This window comes from Dromaius novaehollandiae, chromosome 10 (genome assembly GCF_036370855.1).
Source record: "Dromaius novaehollandiae isolate bDroNov1 chromosome 10, bDroNov1.hap1, whole genome shotgun sequence".
Classification (NCBI taxonomy): domain Eukaryota; kingdom Metazoa; phylum Chordata; class Aves; order Casuariiformes; family Dromaiidae; genus Dromaius; species Dromaius novaehollandiae.
Genome location: NC_088107.1, coordinates 20,844,971 through 20,863,951, shown reverse-complemented (window position 1 = coordinate 20,863,951; position 18,981 = coordinate 20,844,971). Strand labels below are relative to the sequence as shown.

The following is an 18,981-nucleotide window of genomic DNA, read 5'->3' as shown; positions in this document are numbered from 1 at the left end:
TAACGAACAAAAGCTGTTTGTGTGGTCATTTGATTTGGTCTTTGTGTTTCTGGGGGATGAGTGCAACAAGGACTTGCAAATGTTTGGGACGAAGCTTGTTTTGTTTTATACCCATGCAGGTTTTGTTACTATCTTAGTCTCTTAGTTTGCTACCCTTTATCAACTAATGTTCTTCTTTTTGCATGATAGGTGTTTCAGTGCCTTTACAACTTGGTTTACCTGATGCCATTCCACCACAGTATGGGGCACTGAAAGAAGTGAGCATTCATACAGTAAGAGCAAGGCTGAGGCTGCTCTACCATTTTTCAGACCTCATGTACTCTTCATGGAGATTACTAAACCTCAGTCCCAATAACCAGGTAAAATTCCTTTTGAAAGAACAGTTTAGCTGCATTGTGTGGTACCATGTCACTGAGAGCTCCTTTACAGATCAAGATGGATCTTAGTAATAGGTTCTGCAGGATTTTTGTAATAAATAAATAAAATATATAAATCCTGATTAAACTAGCCTTTGTGAAAAGTATTGTTATGTATTTTCACTTATCCTAACATTGACGTGTCAAGATTAGTTTCCAAAAATTTACTAGCCTTAAAGCTATAAAGGAAATTGGCTGCTTCCTGAAATACTGAAATGTTAGTAATTAATTACGAATTTATTTATTCTGTAAAAAATGGAACTAATATTCTTTATTATTATAAAGCTTAATCTCATCCAAATTTATTGCAGAATAGTACATCTCATTACAATGCCGGAACATGGGGAATAGTCCAAGGACAGCTAAGGCCATTGCTGGCACCGCGAGTGTATACGCTCCCCATGGTACGCTCTATAGGAAAAACTATGGTTCAGGGAAAAAACTACGGGCCTCAGATTACCGTAAAAAGAATATCAACAAGGTCAGTATTTTTTTTTTTTTTTACAGGCATTGTATTAGACATCAAACAAATACTGGTTTCATACATTTCATATTTTTGGCACACTGAGTTCTCTCTGTACAGCTTCACTGATCAAGTGACATTGGTAAGCTTTACACTTTCATGAGTTACATTGTATGGCTTTTTTTTTTTTTTTTTAAGGGGTCGGAAATGCAAGCCCATTTTTGTTCAGATAGCAAGGCAAGTGGTAAAGCTGAATGCATCAGACCTTCGCCTACCTTCCCGTGCCTGGAAAGTGAAACTGGTTGGAGAAGGAGCTGATGATGCAGGGGGAGTGTTTGATGACACTATTACAGAAATGTGTCAGGTATGGAAGTTCAGAATACATGGGATGAGTTTTCTGTTCTCTCCAGTGTTTCCTTGTATTTTCAGTTTTTCTTTATGCAGCGTAACAAATTGTTTCTGTCCATCAGTCCTTAGCCACAATAGTAGAATTGTGTCCTTACAAATGTCTTTGAGGAAAAAGAAATCTTCCTCAGATTGTGACAAAGAGATGCCATAAAGCCACATTCTGGAGCATTATCCAGACCCCATTCCGTCCAGCCAGCATTTTCTGTAAGAGAAGTTGTACTGTATTCCATGAACCTTTGCAGCTGCTTTTCATGCATTCGAAGATATATGTCTCACCTCAGGTTCAGTGCTGGAAAGGAGCTCAGTAAATACAGGGGAGATGAATATTTGCTGATCTGTAACCAGGGTATGGCTGCTATTGAAACCATAGCTGTCTGAAGAGCTCAGTTTCCAAGTGAATCTGAAAAGACTTGTAGGAGTAGGATAAAGCTGGTCTGTGCTAATATGTACTGTTTATAGTTATCTTTAAGGTGTGTCTCAGCCCTGGGACAGCTATGGTTGTAGCCAGAAGAAGGATTCAGACAATACTGGCTGAAGAACTTTGATTGTTTCCAGATCTTCCAGCAGTCCCAAATCCCAAAGAATGAGGATTAATGCTATCGAAAGACGATAATTAGTGTATCTGCTTAGTCTGGGATGTGGTAACAGTTATGGATAACGCTGGAGCTGGGATTGGAGTTACAGTTAGGATACAGGATGGGAGAAAATGAAGAATTCCATTTATTAATGGAGTATCTAAAGCCTGTAAGACTAGATTAGGGTTGATTCAGATAAGGACTTCAGGTGTAATTTATGGATTCTTTCCTAGACAGTTCTCATATAATATGAGGTGCAGTGTGGGTTCAGAACACAAACTTACTGGAAAACTTTGTTTATTTATGGTTCTTGCAAAAAGCTGCACTAGTCGGGTGTATGGCTTCTGCTCGTTTCAGAAAAAGGTACCAGAAGTGTATCAGAAAGCAGTCACAGTAAAATAATCGTTATAATCTGACATAAAGGCAGGTCATGAAATAACCATATTTTTATTAGTAGAAATCATATTTACCATGTTGCTTTTTTTTAAACATTCAAATGACTTTTTAAAAAGTAATCATTGCTATCATAGATCATTCTGTTTTGTAATGCTGTAATGTCATAATATTGCTGTAGTAGGTTTGTTATCCCTGTGCCTAAGAAGGCTTTTTTGTTGTTGATTTTTAAGGAACTGGAAACGGGAGTAGTAGACCTGCTTATTCCTTCCCCAAATGCTACAGCTGAAGTAGGCTACAATAGGGATAGGTAAGCTGTCAGGTTTTCCTGTTATTGCAAAGGTTAGCGGGTGAAAATTAAAGTCTTGTACTAACTACTTTATACCAAGTGGTGAGAACTTAATGGTTTATGTTTTTTCCTTCAGGTTATGATGTTACTTTGAGGTAAAGGAGAGAATTTAGAGTAACATCAATGATGTCTTTGGGCAAAACTAATCCTGAGCACATCTCAGCCTTCCTTATTTGGAGGGTTAAAGATAATAATCTTCTCATTTGGACATCCTCTGCTGATAATTGTGTTGACAGTTACTATGCTGCACTTAGACATATTTTATCTTTTACTTCTAAGAAGATGAAGTAGTGTAGAAATTCTACGGGAAGCTTGACACTTTCTTTTGTTCTTTCAGGTTTCTCTTTAACCCTTCAGCATGTTTAGATGAACATCTGATGCAGTTTAAGTTCTTAGGCATTCTCATGGGTGTAGCTATTCGTACAAAAAAGCCATTAGATCTTCATTTGGCTCCAATGGTCTGGAAGCAACTTTGTTGTATCCCACTCATTTTGGAGGATTTGGAGGAGGTAGATCTGCTCTATGTGCAGACCCTCAACAGCATTCTTCACATTGAAGACAGTGGGATTACTGAAGAAAATTTCCATGAGGTAAGATTGGAACTTTCTGGTTTATTCTGAAAGTGGCTACTTTGGTATCAGATTGACCTTAACTTCAGCATTTATTTTATTATATAATTAAATAAATCAGTCATTGGGATAACAAGCACTTAATATGTATTTGAAGTAGTGTGTGATCTTATTAGAGTTATAGCTAGGGACTGATAATAAAATATTGAATTTAAATAACTTGAGTGACTTATGATGAACATACTTTTTCTATTTTGCATAACAGATGATTCCTTTAGATTCTTTTGTTGGCCAGAGTGCTGATGGTAAAATGGTTCCCATAATCCCTGGAGGGAACAGTATCCCACTTACCTTTTCAAACAGGAAAGAATATGTGGAGAGGGCAATCGAGTACAGACTTCATGAAATGGACCGTCAGGTAAGAATCTCATCATGACTCTGTACGTGTTGTTAGTGTGAACAGCATTTTTGATTTATTTACGTTTCCATTACAACGCATTAGGGAATAAGAAAAGCTTGGTTTTCTGCATGTTGCCTGGGTCCCCATGGCTTTTTTCCTCTGCAAAGGCTATTGTTTTGTTTTGTTTTAAATCAGTCATAATTTTCTTAGTAGTTGCTCAGTTGCCAGAAAAACATTGGAAATCAGAACCTCTTTCATTAGAGTAGCCCCTACTGCAGCTGTCAGCTCTGCTTGGGAAGCTAACCTGCACTTGTGCATGCTGTGCACTGTATTTAGGCATTATGTCAACTTACAGTCTAGTTCAGGTACATAATATTTGCTAACATTTGTTTAACTTGAAACTGTTTCTTTTCTGCTTCTGCGTAGGAACTACAAATAGTACATGAAATGCATTGAAAAGTACTGGTTACCTGTTTGCATGCATTTGTGTATTTTGTCATTTAGATAGTGAAGCATCTGGAAGCAGTACACAAATTGCATTCTAGGAAAAATATTTTCCCTTTTCCCAAGAAATAGATGATTTTGTCGTCTTCATTAGAACAATAACTTTCTCATCAGAGGTACCGAATGGCTATGTTCCAGCTTGGACGTACGGTATCTGCGCAGCTTTTTGGTTTAGCCATCATCATTTGTGCTGCTAAAGTGTAGATTTTGAAGTTCTACTCTGTATCGAAATCTTTTCTTTTAATGTGCAAGTATATCTGTAATATTCCCCAGGATTTTGAGAGAGGATGCATGTGGGGGAGGTTGCATTCGAGAGATTTCCTAGAATTCTCTCTATTGCATTTGCCAGCAGGTATGTTAACTTGGCATGTGGATGGCAGAGCTAAGATAATTGCACTTCAAGTATCTCTTCTTTTTTGGAAAATAGGTGGCTGCTGTAAGAGAAGGAATGTCTTGGATTGTTCCAGTTCCCTTGTTGTCTCTTCTGACTGCCAAGCAGTTGGAGCAAATGGTCTGTGGAATGCCAGAAATATCAGTGGAAGTTCTGAAGAAAGTTGTGCGATACAGGGAGGTTGATGAACAGCATCAGCTAGTTCAGTGGTTCTGGCATACCCTGGAAGAATTTTCAAATGAGGAGAGAGTCCTTTTCATGAGGTTTGTGTCAGGAAGATCTCGATTGCCAGCCAACACAGCTGATATCTCTCAGCGATTCCAAATAATGAAGGTTGATAGGGTAAGATGCTGTTTCCATTTGTTTTATTCCTGTCTAGTTTAATCTGTGCTTTGGCAATTGGAGCCAGGTTTCCCTAATTGTAAATTTATAGAGAAAACATATGATGGGATAAGCTGTGAGCTATTAAACCCAAAAATTTTAATTGTGTAGGAATATATAACACTGCATGAATTACATCTTAATGCATTTGGCGGATTCACTGTGTAATTATATAACTGGAGGTCAAGATGAGTCCTTGCACAAGAAGTGTAACCTCTTCAGTTGTAACTGGTCCACAGTCATTTTCTATTTCAATTCCTTTTTTCATTTGATAATTTTAACTCTTAATTTTTTTTTTTACATTTTCATTACGTGGCAGCATATAACCACTAGCAAACCCTGAAGTCTTCAAACCATTGAGTTTACAGTATATTACTTTGCATACAGGATGTATTCCTTTCGAGTTACACTGGGTTTTTGTGCAGTGAGAGCAGGTTCTCTGTGAACTACATGAATGAAAGAATTGGGCAGATATAAATAACGGTGGTTTGACTGTCATCTTTGAGTAGCTGTCCCAAATCGCCTTGTGTTAAGGCACACTATGGTGTGTAGTTTGAACGTTGCTCAGTATCTTCCAGTGGGCTGCTAAATAATTGTGTGATCTACTCTTCAAATGGTTGTATTTCCTCAGCGGGTGGAATGATTTACAGGACGGGCAGCGTAGCAGTGGTTTTGCACATACTTAGGGATGAAAGGAGCGATGTAAATGAAGAAGGCTTGTCTGCTTCTTCGAAGGAATTGTTTACTGACAGTTGAGCTAAAATGAGACAATGGTGAATGACAGAGACCGGGAAGGAGGGAAGAATGAAATAATATGCTGCATTTTTTTTCCTTCACGAACTTAACGGTGTCCCACCTTTTATCCATTTCCACAGCCTTACGACAGCTTGCCTACCTCACAGACTTGTTTCTTTCAACTGAGGCTCCCACCTTACTCCAGTCAACTAATCATGGCAGAGCGTTTGCGCTATGCAATCAATAATTGCAGGTCTATAGATATGGACAATTATATGCTCTCAAGGAATGTGGACAATGCAGAGGGCTCAGACACAGATTATTAACATTCTGTGAACAAAATCATCTTCCTTTTACTACAAATAGTGCCCTAAGTCCAATTCATTGTTGACACAATTTTATGGTAACCATAGATGTCTTAGGAGCATAAAAACAGATGTTAATAAACAGTGGCCACGTTTTAGTTACTCTAAATGTAACAAAAAATTAGATGTTTTTATTTTTTTTGTGATTGTAAAAAAAAAGAAAAAGGAAAAAGAAAACAAAAAAAGTATGATCAGTAAGTTTTTTTCCTTTTTTGGTCACTTTTGATAAGTTTGCATGGAGACATTTTGGTGCATTTTTGTTGGGAATAGTACATTTGTAAGCCCTCTCAGTGAACATGAAGAGTTGTACATTGTGTATAATTGTTCATTAGCAAGGACAGTTTTACATGAATATTCACATATTTATTTTGTTTTAATTTGAATTGCCTGTGCAGGGTTCCTTATGCAGAAAAAATAAAGCAAATTCAAGAATTGGTTGCTTGTATGCATTTGTGAACTGTATACTCAGTCTTCACACTTTTACATTATATGTCTCAGGAAATTTTAATATTGCAGTGTTTAGACAGGACATCTTAAAATGTTTGTCTTCAGCTAATCTGATGTGTAGCACTGCCGTACCCTCTGAATATGTTTGAGGTACTGGCTTTTTCAGGTATACGACTATTTATCACCTGTACTTAAATACAAGTTAAAATTGTACTTGATTCCATTTTGCTTTTCCTTGGAGCATTTTTCTCCTCCAGAGTAGTAGTTGTTGACAGTGAGGACGTATGGCTGCCTTGAAACAGAGAACCCTTTAAATCTTTTGTCAAAAAAAAAAAAATCCTTTTATATGTGTGTGTGTGTATATGTGTGTGTATATATATATGTATATTGTCAATTCTTACAGAGTACAAGGAAATTACGAATGAAAGTGCCAGGAGAGTAGGCCAGGCTGTAGATCATATAAACATTCTTAATTTATGCCTTTGATTTTAGTAAATTGCATGTGTTTGGTCTTTTTTTGTTAGAGCTGTAATTGTATTATAAGCAGCAGTGTGTGGTTTACACAGTAACGTTCATATTTGGTTAGGACAGTAATGTATTATATAAAGAAATCTTTTGTTCTGGGTCCTCGGGAAGTGCTGAAGAGTAGATAATTCTCCTCAGTGTCTGTATCACCAACATGATGTGTGTCCAACTACCAATGCTACTACTTGGCGTTCAGCAGCAGGATTTAACAGGGCTGCAGCAAAGGGTAGCGTCTCCCGCAGTGGGTCGCTCCTGTTCTGTCCTGGCTTCCCCCTCGCTCGCGCTGGCGTCCTCGGCAAGGATGCCGTGGGGCTGAGGGTTAGCGAGAACGTCTCTTAACCTAACTCACCTGGGACAGGACCTGAGTCTGGAGGAGAAAGTAGAAATTCCTCTCGTCTGCCTTCATGTGATTGCTGTACTTTAGCAGGGATTAATAAGGAAATCTCCTGAAGAGGCCAAGTTGATCAAGACCAAGATGGTGTATTGCTGCCAGCTAGTAGTGGTCAAAGGGCTGACTTTAAAGTTGTCAAAATTTGAAGATCCAGGTTTTATCTGGTGAGGTCCTCTCAGTAACAACTGGCTGTTGGTCATTGAGAAAGGCAAAAGGTTCGTGAGCTATGACCAAGAACCAGACTGCAAGGTGAAACATGTTGGGGGGATCTTGCAACAACCGTGGGAGAAGGGGGAACTCGGGGCTGTGCAGGCATGCAGAGATGGCTTCCTTTTCCCTTATGCAGTATGGTTCCAAATTGGACTGAGGTTTTGGTGCCTCATCACTATGTTGTAGGGGAGTATATTCACATCCTCATCAAAAATCTTGTTACACATGAAAAATATAAAGTTACCAATAAAAGGATAGACTGCTGTTTAAAATCCTGCACTATTGTCTACTACACTTCAGTTATGTGTCTGAGTCAGTGCTACTAATTGTCAGTCTGCTTCACTCAGGCACAGAAGAAAATGGAGTTATACCTGAAAAATACTAGATTTGTATGGGCTGTGCAGTTTGGTTCTTGGGTAGTGAGGGCATTTTTGGAGGCAGTTTACAGTAAAGTGTAATAGGATGTTGATATTGGTAAATACTAATGTTGATTAAAGGATTGTGCTTGGTTCCTTTAACTGAGACCTTTTTTTAATTCTGCTTCTCCTTTGAATTTTCTATCTTAGTGTGATTAAATCTATCAAATGCTTAATTCTTTTTATTTTACCCCACTGTTTGTTTTCACCAAAATTATATTGTGCATGCATTCCTTTTACTCTGCTCACTGGCTTTTTTTGTTGCTCAGCCATCTGAGTGAGACTGGAATCATGTTTCTTGCATAATGCTTCTTACGCAGAGCTGCAGACGGAGCTAAAGAGTTCACAGCACTGATTCTGTCCTACTTGGAGGCCATCTGCAAAAGCTCTAACTTTATGTCCTTTAAGGGTATTTTATGTATGCAGATCTCTTCTTGTATAGAAAGCGGAATAAATATTATCAGTGTATGTCTGCATTCCATAGTCGTAGGTCATATATGCAGTTGTTTAAGGGGGAGGCAGGGGGAAATGCAACCGACTGATTTCTTGTAGCAGACCTTCCAGTGGCAGAGTTGCTGCACCAGGCAGAACGGCCTCCGGGAGGTGGACACGCTGTCGCCAAACGTCATTCCTCAGTTCCCTTCCGCCTTTCTGGGTTGGATGGGACGTAGGTACACGGCTGAAGCAGAGAATATCAGTGATACCAGTGCAGATCAGAGGTAAGAATGGGTGTGAGGCAATGTGTTTATCTATACCCATTTCAGATCCTGTGAGGTGTGAAGCACCGTACGCTGAGAAGTGTTAAATTCTAAACATAACCAGAGAAACAGAGCTTGAAAAGCTTTGCCAGGAAAGCACTGTTCTGGAGAGGTATTATATGGAAAGCACTGTGATCCCAAAAGCCTGCATTTGTTGTTAAACTTTACTTTTATTTACTACTTGTTATTTTTTACTGTAAATGAGGAGGATCTAACCTTTTCCTTACATGTCAGCTCTCCAGGAAACACTCATTCTCTCTAACTTAAAAGACTGTTGCTTCTTGAAACCCAATTTTGTGTTCCTTGTCCTATTTCTCACCTGGGATTAGATACTTTGTTCTCTTTCTTCCTCTGGTATTTCCAACCACTTTCTTCACTGTTTTTTACACCAGGAACTGTTGCTAGGAAGTACATCCATAGCACTTCGGGCTCTCGGACAACCGGCCAGCCCTTTGAAACAGGTAGGCAGGTGCCATTAGAGTGAAGATGAGCAGCCAGGCCCAGGGCTAGAGGTGGGCCGGTCGCTTCGGCCGGATGAGCCCTCTGCCTTTCTGGGGCTTGCAGTAGTAGAGCTGGGGTGTCCGACAGCCCTAGAACGGCAGTGGTTGGTGGGCGGGCATCTGTCATGCTTAGAGGGGACCGATAAGAGTAGAATGTGTACGTAACAGTTCTTCACCTCATAGAAGAGCACAAGTGATCAGGTCATGTCTTCAAGTTTGGTTTATTTCTGTCATTTAGCCCTCTTGACTGGGTGATGATGTTTAACTGCAAAAAATAGCACTGCTGGTAAGCAAGCAATTTCTCTATGCTGCAGGACTTGGATCAGTTTGATTTCCTTCTTTACCATGTGGCTAAGATGACCAATGTTATCACATTGAAAATTTGAAGGATCTTCTGGATATTGCCTTCCCTTATTGTGTAGGAAAAGGCATGAAATTTTGAAAACAAAGTGTTGTTTGCTACTTGCATCTGATAATCTGAGCAGGCATCTTGGTTTATACCACCTTTCTTTTAGCACTTCCATGAAGTAATGTATAATAAGCCCTCCACCTTCCATACCTGGTAAATTAGAGCCAAAATACTAAGCTAGATTATGTGAGGAGTGAAAAATGTTTCACTAATGTTAAGAGAATTTTGACAAAGCTCAAATGGCTTGGGATTGAGGAAAACTTTTAACATGCTTCCATCCTTACATAATGGCCTAAGTAAAACATAATGATTATATACTCAAGTTTCAAATTACATTCCTAAATAAGAAAATTGATTATTGATCTTGAAAAAAGTTAACACCCCTGGGTGGTCAGATTTTACCATATCATGAACAAATACCCTCACGCAAGGAGGGGAAGGGCAAAGAAGTACAACTTTGAACACAGGTGCAAAAATAAGCAAAGAAACCAAACTTCAGAAACAATCCTGACCGATGGAGGCCCACTTTCGGGTTTTGTAGCTACTCGAAAACCTGCTGGGTATTAGATCTAACCTTTCTCGAGAAAGGCATCCATCACAGAGCACTTAGAGCTGGCATCAGTATGGGGTCTTCAGTTACTCAGACAACTGTAGAATTCACGCCTTCTTTTCGCACAGCAGCAATACGTGAAATTTGTTTTTTTCCATGCACAAATATTATATTCAAGATGAGAATTGTTTAAGCATTACAATTCCTACCTTGCAGTCTGTTTATTCAGTGCAGCCATCTCCTTTCCAGCTTGCAAATGCTGGTTTAGGACTGCTGTTTGCTCTTTTTTTTTTTTTTTCTGGGATGTTTCCAGTATTGTTCCTTATTTTGTAGTGCGTAAGGGCACTACTTAAATTCTAGGAATGAATTAATGAAGTAGCAGAATATTGTAGTGTCATGCTGTTGAAGTATCACCAAGCTGTGAAGATGCAATAATAAATTATTTTATGTCTCTCCTGGGTGTTTCTTATGGATACTCATACTGACAGGATATTCCTCTAGAATTTTAGTTCTGTTTTACTAAGATTCTGATTTATTTTGTAGCTCAGCCAAATTGCGAGAGTACCAAAGGATATCTGTGGATCAATAAACCAGGATGGAAAGGAGGAGTAAGTATATTCATTAATGTTGAAAGCTGTAAAATCCTTTCCATTTTTGTTGCACCACATAAAGAATATTTTCAGGAGTACATAGCTAGTTAATCAGTTCTTGCAGAGGAATGAATAAGCCCTAGGAAGATAGTCTATGAAAATATTTCTGCTGAGATTGAAACTTATCTTCTTAGAGAAAATAATTGGCGATACAATTTTACAGTTCTACTTTTGCAGTAAGAATTTTGATGGCATATTTCTTTTCCTTCTGTTCAAACATGAAGGAAAAATGACACATCAGTTGAAATAAATCTTTATTTCAAGGCTACCTGAGGCATCAGAGCTAAGTTAAAATACGAGTTCTACATTATGATACCCAAAATAATATTTCTCCACATAACTTTAATAAGAGGAGTGGTAATATTGTAAAAAAGAATACAGTGAGAAGCTGGAAAATCAAACCAGTTACTCATAAGCAACTGAGGTCTAACTTCAGAACTTGTTTCTTCATTTTAGATGCCAGCGAGAGGGGGAAATCTGCTTTATTTGAATAGCAGTTTTTCCATACATCTTTTAAGAGAGGTACTACAATCACATCATTCTCTAAGGAAAAAGAAAAGTGTCATGTTGGATATTCATGGCAATGTTAAATAATTTGTTAAATAGCAGTTTTAAAAAGTCGCTAATTGTGTTCCTTATAGGAAACGTTAGCTCCTGTAATCTTCCAGTTATACAACAGGGAGTAAAATGCAGAGAAGTAATTAACAAAATACAAGTCTGCAGAACTATACCTGTAGATGCATTTACAACTGTAAAAACACAACAAAGCTATAAAGTTATTTTAAACTATGATAGTCTTGATATAACTGAATTCCAGTGATGCAAGTTCCAGTTCGTGTATTTATCAACAAATATACAGCACCTCATGTAAATGAAAACCAGATTTACTATGATGTATGTGCATAGATTGCTGTAGTGAAGAAGTCGTGAACAGCTGTTGTGGAATGGAACAGAAACGCTGACTCTATGGGACAGAACAGTATTTTCCAAAGGTTAATATTTCTAAATTTAAATATTCAGGTATTCCTACACTCTGTAGGTTTTTATTTAAAATGAAATCTTTCTGCTGTAGACTTCATTGTGAATTAAGCTGAAATTCTGTTGTTGAGGATTTGTAGAGCTTGTCAGCCTGGTCTGTGCGAGGCTTTGTGCTCAGCATCAAAGCTACACTGATATCTGGTCCTGTAGGAGACACTAAATCATCAATAGCCAGATTGATCCGCCGGTCATTGTTGTAAGTTTAAAGTTCTTCAGTGAATTGCATTGGGAATTGAATGGGAGAGGAGATATATGGTAAATATAATAAGTTCAGGTGCAGAGTCAGCACGAATGTGCAGGTTCGTATTTGCCGGTACGCTTTCTAGGAGTAAGAATCTGGGCGTGTCAGAAACATCACTTGCTGTACAAAATAGAAAATAATGGAAAGCTGAATTTGAGGACATGCCCCCACATAGGTGAAGTGCGGCGTTTGAGATGGTGCTTCTTGAAAAGGCATGCTGTAGTTCAAACAAAAAACAATCTGTGCAGTCATTCTTCTGAATTGTTACAAGCACTGAGACAGACCAGGTGAAACACTTAAAGGGTAAGTGTAGTACAGTTGGCGTGGAGTAAATTCACCTTCCTTCAGGCCAAATGTGTATGGAAGTACGTAGGGGCCTTGGCACCTGATGTTGCCAGTCCGAGCTACTCAACACTATGACCAAATCCCAATGTGCTGCTTCAAGGTAAATTTTAAACAGCAGAGCAAAACTGTACCAACCCTTGGTGTCATATTTTGGTGTAGATGCTGGAGCAACCCTTGATGAAAAAATGTGTTTCATTTCCATGTGGCAGAGCAGTATGCAGGAAAGTGACAGCTTGTGGTTTGGGATGCAGACAGCTGGGTTGTTTTTAACTCTTGCAGTGACAAACAGGTATTAATATAATCTCTTTGCTGTAGCATTTTCCTAATTCAGCATTTGAAGCTGCGTAACTTACAGGTTGTAAATTATTGCCTTTTCAGGTAGGTTACTTCTGTAAACTAGCTTACTTTAATGGCAACTTTAAAAAATAAGTTGAAGTGTAGCTAGTCAAAATACATTATGCAGAGGGTCAAATACTGTTTTGTGCACGCTGCCGTACATATCCCCATTTAATAAATAAGCCTGACAAATCAGCTACAAATTCTAATTATTGAGGAGGTGGTGGTTGTCAGGTACTCTGATCTGCTTGCCAGATGGATCTTAGATGTAGTGGTTGTCACCCCTAGCTGATGGAACAACCATGTGTGTTGTATCTCCGTTTACAGAAATTTGTCAATCGCTCTTTCCCTGAAATTGGGGTAGATCGTACAATTACCCAAGCAGTATCTGCTGCTGCTTTACTTCTCTCCTCTCCTCTCTTCCACAAAGGTATCAGAATTACAGTTTTTTAGCCTTAATCAGATCTACCATCTTGTAGCAGAAATGCAGAATTTCCAGTTTCAAGAAACAACAGACAACAAAATGTCTTAACACTGTGATGGTGGAGACGCACACATTTTCCCGGTGGAGCCTCTACAAAATATACCGACCATGTGTTTCGACTTAACCCAGTGTGCAGTTAAGGCGCCATGGTTAATTGCAGCACTGCTAGCCAGGAGGAAGGTAGAAGTGAAGTACACAAGCCGTGTTGACTGACTTCATACAGCTTGTTCCAGTTAAAGCTGAACCAGTTTTCTTGATGCTTTTTCAAGCATCAGCTTTTTTTCTGGCTTATTGTCTGGAATCATATTAGCACTTCTCTCTGCTCTCAGCGTTACTGAAGGACATTTTTCCCTGACTCTCGCTAGACCAGTTTGTGTTATGTTCCGGCAAAAATCCACGTGGAGCGTTTGCAGGGATCTCCCGTAGACGGTCACGGCTTCTAGGGTCTGGTCAGTGATCCGCACGCAGTTTTCCAGTTTGAGTGTCTTGAGGTTTGGGCAGTTTTTGAGAAGAAGCAAGATGCAATCGTCTGTAACATGGCCGCATCCAGACAGGGTCAGAGATAGCAGGTTTGGACATCTGAAAACATGGCGATCGTTATACGTAAGAGGAGAAAAAAAGGAGTAATATGCAGAGTTTGGAGAAGATAGTGTCTTCAAGACACTATCATCATAGAAATGAAAGTTAGAAAAATATTTCCTCTTCTACTGGGGGAGGGGGGAGTTAAAGGCATTTATAGAGCTTAATGCACAGCTTTACTAATCTCAAGACTTAACCTTACTTTGTTTTTTTCTGTTGGTTGCGACAGCTATAGCTCAGTCAGCACAGTGGGAAGGGGAAGTGGATGCCTGTTTCAGCTGCAGCTGCATTGTCTTTTCTTAAAGAGGTACACGGTGCTGCCCTTCTCCAAGCCCAGGGAATGAAGACAGCAGAGCTCATAGGTTTTTGAGGCAGGATGAATTTGAGGACAGTTGAGTGAAGAGGCTGTAAACGTGCTGGGCATGGGCAAGTAAGACTCTCTCTCTCTCTTGGTTTATGGGAATTAACGTGTGCATTGCACCTCGTTGGTTTCACTGGTACTCGCAGGTACAGCCTGCTACCTAATGGAGTGCTGATGTTTGATCCCTGCACAACTCCTAAACCTTTCTCAAACAACTGGAACTGGTAAGAATTCTCCTGTTAAACAATGACCCAGCAAATTAAAAAAAAGAATCTTTGTTGTTGCTAAGCTAGACCTGGGCAAGTGCAGAAAATGCCTATTCTTTTCCAAGTGCAGTGTGTTGATGAGTTGTGTGTATGTAAACTGGAGCAGTCTAGTTATTACTAGCTGAAGCACACCAACCTGCAGAGCCTTCCCTACAAAGTGCGTTGGTTTCTTGCTTGCAGCTCGCTGCAGGGAGCACTGGTTTAGCTCTCCCGTATCGTTAGCTAAATGGAGTTTAACATCTCTCCATTAATACAAGACTTCTTTGAGGGAAAAACTTTTGACAGCAGTGCTAAGTTGTTGATGCTGTGACCCTTTCAATAAAACTATTAACCTGTCCCTGCCCTGTAAGGACCTGTAAGAAGGTGTCTGTCAGCACTTTCAAATAGAGATTTGTGCTTACAGCATGTATTGGGGTTTTAGCTGTTGTGTACAGCAGCAGCAGGGGCAGACGAGGGGCACTGCTCGTGGCCCCTACTGCACAGCCATCACTGCAGCATGTCCTCTCGTCCTTAAACACACACGAGTACGTTCCTCTTTCTCCCCCCACCCCAACCCCTGCCCTGCAAACCGCTGCTTGATTTCACCTCTTGAGCTGAGCTAATACAATGAGATCATGTTAGCTGCATGGTTTTTGTTTTGACTCTCTTCCTTTACACTTGTGAAGTTAGAAAAAGAAATGTCCAAAGCAGGAAAGGAAAGTATCCAACCTGCCTTTTCTTATGTCTTAGTCAATCAACAGAGCAAAAATACTCTAAAGTCAGGGAACTATATCTACTGAACCTCCTCTAATTTGTATTTTTCTTTGCACAGAGTGCTAGGATTGTTGTTGTGATGGAACTGCTTTGAGAAGGTTGCTGGAACAAGGCAGGAACTTGGCTTGGGAAAGCTAAAATGACTGTAGGGGGCAATATCAATATACACTGTCATTTTTAAGAGTTCAGCTTTAACTTGTGGAATTGAAGCCATTTAAGGCTGAAAGGCGTTTGTTGAATTTTCATGGACTGCAGGCCTTTGAAATTCCTTGCTACCCACAGGCTTTGCTTTGAATTTTGTCCAGCAGCCAGTTTGGGGTTATGGATTCTGCAGAGGAAGGCACTTAAGTGTTAAACTGCTTCTGCAGAGCTGTGGTCTTGCTGTGCTCTTTCTGAATCCTAATTTGTGATGGCAAAAAAATGAAAACAGTGAAGTGTGGCCTCTGGTATATATTGCAGTGCCAAAATTGGAGAACATTTCCTCTGTAGGAAGCGATGTATTTCCTAACAATATTCTGCTAATCGATCTGAATTTTTTATCACTTGTTCTAGAACAACTACTTTTGAAATTTTGTGCATTTAGCTTGCATTCTGTTCTGAGTCTATGTTTCAGTCTTCGTTTTGAGATGTCACTGTTGCTGCTTCTCACCAACAGCGTGTGCTCTGTCAACACCCTGTGATTTGTCGGAGTTTTAAAATTCTGTTAGTTCCGGATGGAACTTTGTCCTCCACCGCGTGGCCCAAACCTGGAGGCTGGCTGCAGCGCAAGGATGCGAGAGTTCAGGGTAGGCACTGACATTTTCAGCGCTAACGTGTGACCGCAGCCATCCTTGCTGGTACTAAAATGCACAAGGATGGGCCCTACCTGGTTTGCTCCTCTCAGTTTTGTCTTAGAGCTGCTCCCCAGCGGTATACTTGTCACAAGAAATGGTGTGCACTGAAAACTGCTTTTCCATAGTGGTAGTTCCTTATTCCTTTACTGTAGTTTATAGAAAGCTTAAATGTAGTTATAGTTGCTAAACTAACCTAAGAGCAGTATTTATTTCTTAGAAAGACACACAGTGGTGTCATGACATAGAACAGCACTACATAAGCTGTAATCCTATGTGAAAGAAACAGAGCTGTGTGTTTGTAATGATGCGTTCATGAACTTGTTTTTGTAATGACGTATTCATTATGTAAAATTGTATTTCACCTCTAGGGGTTCCCTTCCCCCACCCCGACATTTTGTACTGCCAGAATGGTACAGTTTAGTTAAATAGCACTTTAGTAGCCAGTATCGCACTTTCTGGTAGTAACTATTCATTTCAAAAAAAGGAAGAGTTAAGAGAAAAACCTAGGCTTGAGGAATCTCAGTAAAGTCAGTATGAAGATACACTAGTTCCACCAAAAGCAACTTAACCTCTATATTAAAATTCCAAAGTCAAGGCACTCACGTACTTAATGCTCCATTTCAGGTAGGCCGTATGGAGAAGAGCTCTAAGGTGCTCTCATTCAAGGCGGTTAACCTTTTTTTAGATGTAGACTTTCATACCCAAAGAACGTACCTGTTGCAAACTTCTAGTAAAAAATCATTGACAGTGTTTTCATGCCTGTTACAGAAGTCTTTCTGGAAAGTGTTTTTCATCCAATCCTCAATGTTACACACCTTGACTCTCTGAGAATGCCAGCAGATGGATAAATACTTTAAAGCAGGTCCCAGGAGAAAATTATCCTTCTTTAGCTCCACTGGAGAATGAAAGTTCAACAAAGACCACAGTAAAGGATCTTGAAACACATCTAGCATTTTGTGACATGTTTTTGCTAAACTTTTTCTGCTGCTTTTGTCCAGAAAAGAAAACAGATGTAAAAGGCACTCCCGATTCAGCTGAGTTATATGCATAGCTCTTCAGTGCGTTCGAAAGCAGACGGTGTCCTGGCGTTGTGGCGTAAGGGCAGTTGGGGGGGGGGGGGCGCGCACAGCAGGCTCACCAGGAGGCCATTGCACATATATGGTTGTGGAATGGTGTTTATTTTTGGCCAACAACTGGAGCAGAGGCTAAGAACAAGGAAAGGATAAGAAACATGCATGCATGAAACAGTTGTTCTGCTTCTGCAAGGGATTAGAATGGGCATGTAGAATTGCAGCACTTGATTTTCATGAAATGCTTCCTTAAAAGGGTTTATTTTCCTTTTAGGCAATCCTGATGCTTAGCAAAGAGCTTGTGCGGAGGAGTTACTGAACACGGAGTAGCGGCAGCTGCATGGAGCAGCTTTGCCATGCTCTCAAGTTTGAGGGAAGAAAAAAAGGTTTTAAGGGTGCACTGTTGTGTCACACTGAAGGACTGTGATACTGTAATTTAAGAGCGGCTAGTTTAATGAACTTACTTTCAGTAACAGCTTGTAAAAAGAATTTAAAGAATGCCCTGGGTACTTCGAAGTAGGCACAAAACAAGCCTGCAGTTACCATTTAAAAGTCTCAGCTGTACAGGCGGTTTCCTGCCCACTGCTCTTTGAGCAAACAGTGCTGGTTGTTTCTTCACCTTTTGCATCAGGAACGTAATGTTATACAGGAAGCCATGCATGTGAACAGCAGTCTGTGCTTTACTGCTGTATATGCTTTTAATAGCTTTATTAGCTTGAGTTTTACAGGTTTTCTTAGGTTGCTTATGGTGCTGTAGCTTCAGTTCCCTTACTTTAGCAGAAAAGGAGACAGAGATTAGTTTTAGGAATAAAAGTGTTTGTTTCCAATATTGGAGATACTGTAGCAGAAATGCTAGTCTAGAAGAAAAATAAAGCAAAAGGAGGGTTAACAGTAACAATGAACAGCCCTACAACTTTGATGTTTGTGAAATAAAATGTTAGCCTTTAAAGTAGTTTATTGCCTATCTTCTGTCTGATGTTATAAGAAAAATAATACGCATTTTACTTAAACCTAAATGTGTTATGTTTTTAAATCGGCAAAGCTCCCCCCCCCCCAAGCTATGCATTTTAATTGGGTTTGTTTCAATTTAGGCCAGGGTTGAATGGGAAATAAAGCTGATCCTCCTTACCCTGAGGCTTGCACTTTGAAATTGAACTCTGAAAAACAAATCTTGAATTTTTATTTTTACTTCACCGTGGCTCAGAATAAAAGGCAAGTTTATATATGGTAAGCTGTGCTTAATGGCTGTCAATCTTTGTTTTCGTAGCCTTTGTCATTAAATATTTCCCTTGAAATAATAAGGATGCCCCTGCTTCCTTCCCCTGCTTAATGCTCAGGAAACTGGTTGTGGACAGTAGCACAAGTGCCTATGAAGGCAGGAAAGGGACAAGAGGAGTAGACGATTTCACAGCCCAGGTAAGCCAGTTACTGGAGAAACAGCAGTGTAAATGGTAGGGCAGCAGTTGACTAACTTTTTTGAACTCTCACTCTGTTCCTTCATCATTTTCAGAACTTACCTTTGCTTTTCAAGAGATGCAAATAGTTGAGACTACGCAGAGTTGTAATAAACACTGAAATATTCTTTAAAAAGAAATTCAAAACAAAACAAAAAAACCCCATGCCTTGAATTATTAAGGTTACCATTGCTGGCATGAATCTTCTACCACACAGAGGATATACACCAAGGTCTGACAAAAAATAATTGCTGTGGTGTGACAAGGTTTTTTTAAAATTGAAACGCAGGTCCTCTTTGTGCTTAGATACTAAATTTTGATAGTGGGAACACTTGAATTTGATTCTAGGCTTCACCCCCTCTCACCCCCCCCCCCAAATCAAATTAAAATAGTCATCCCTGTTCAGAGAATTTACA

General features: G+C 39.6%; 2 protein-coding genes across 8 annotated transcripts in view; one reads left to right on the top strand and one right to left on the bottom strand.

Annotated features, from left to right (window-relative positions):
- HERC1 (HECT and RLD domain containing E3 ubiquitin protein ligase family member 1) overlaps positions 1-6,381 on the top strand; it is a 108,629-nt gene extending 102,248 nt beyond the window's left edge. For all 7 annotated transcript variants that reach the window (XM_064517527.1, XM_064517523.1, XM_064517524.1 and 4 more), the window contains exons 71-78: positions 190-359; positions 728-897; positions 1,078-1,243; positions 2,489-2,565; positions 2,942-3,194; positions 3,439-3,591; positions 4,505-4,810; positions 5,725-6,381. In XM_064517527.1, the coding sequence (XP_064373597.1) occupies positions 190-359; positions 728-897; positions 1,078-1,243; positions 2,489-2,565; positions 2,942-3,194; positions 3,439-3,591; positions 4,505-4,810; positions 5,725-5,910 (1,481 nt within the window). In that variant the 3' untranslated portion in view covers positions 5,911-6,381. The remainder of the gene's footprint in view (positions 1-189; positions 360-727; positions 898-1,077; positions 1,244-2,488; positions 2,566-2,941; positions 3,195-3,438; positions 3,592-4,504; positions 4,811-5,724) is intronic.
- A 4,661-nt stretch (positions 6,382-11,042) lies between these two features.
- FBXL22 (F-box and leucine rich repeat protein 22) lies at positions 11,043-18,927 on the bottom strand. Its single transcript, XM_026113422.2, has 2 exons — positions 16,756-18,927; positions 11,043-13,828 (listed from the first exon to the last, which is right to left on the bottom strand). The coding sequence occupies exons 1-2, from the start codon at positions 17,088-17,090 to the stop codon at positions 13,483-13,485; spliced, it is 681 nt and encodes a 226-aa protein (XP_025969207.2). The 5' UTR covers positions 17,091-18,927; the 3' UTR covers positions 11,043-13,482.
- Positions 18,928-18,981: the final 54 nt, after the last annotated feature.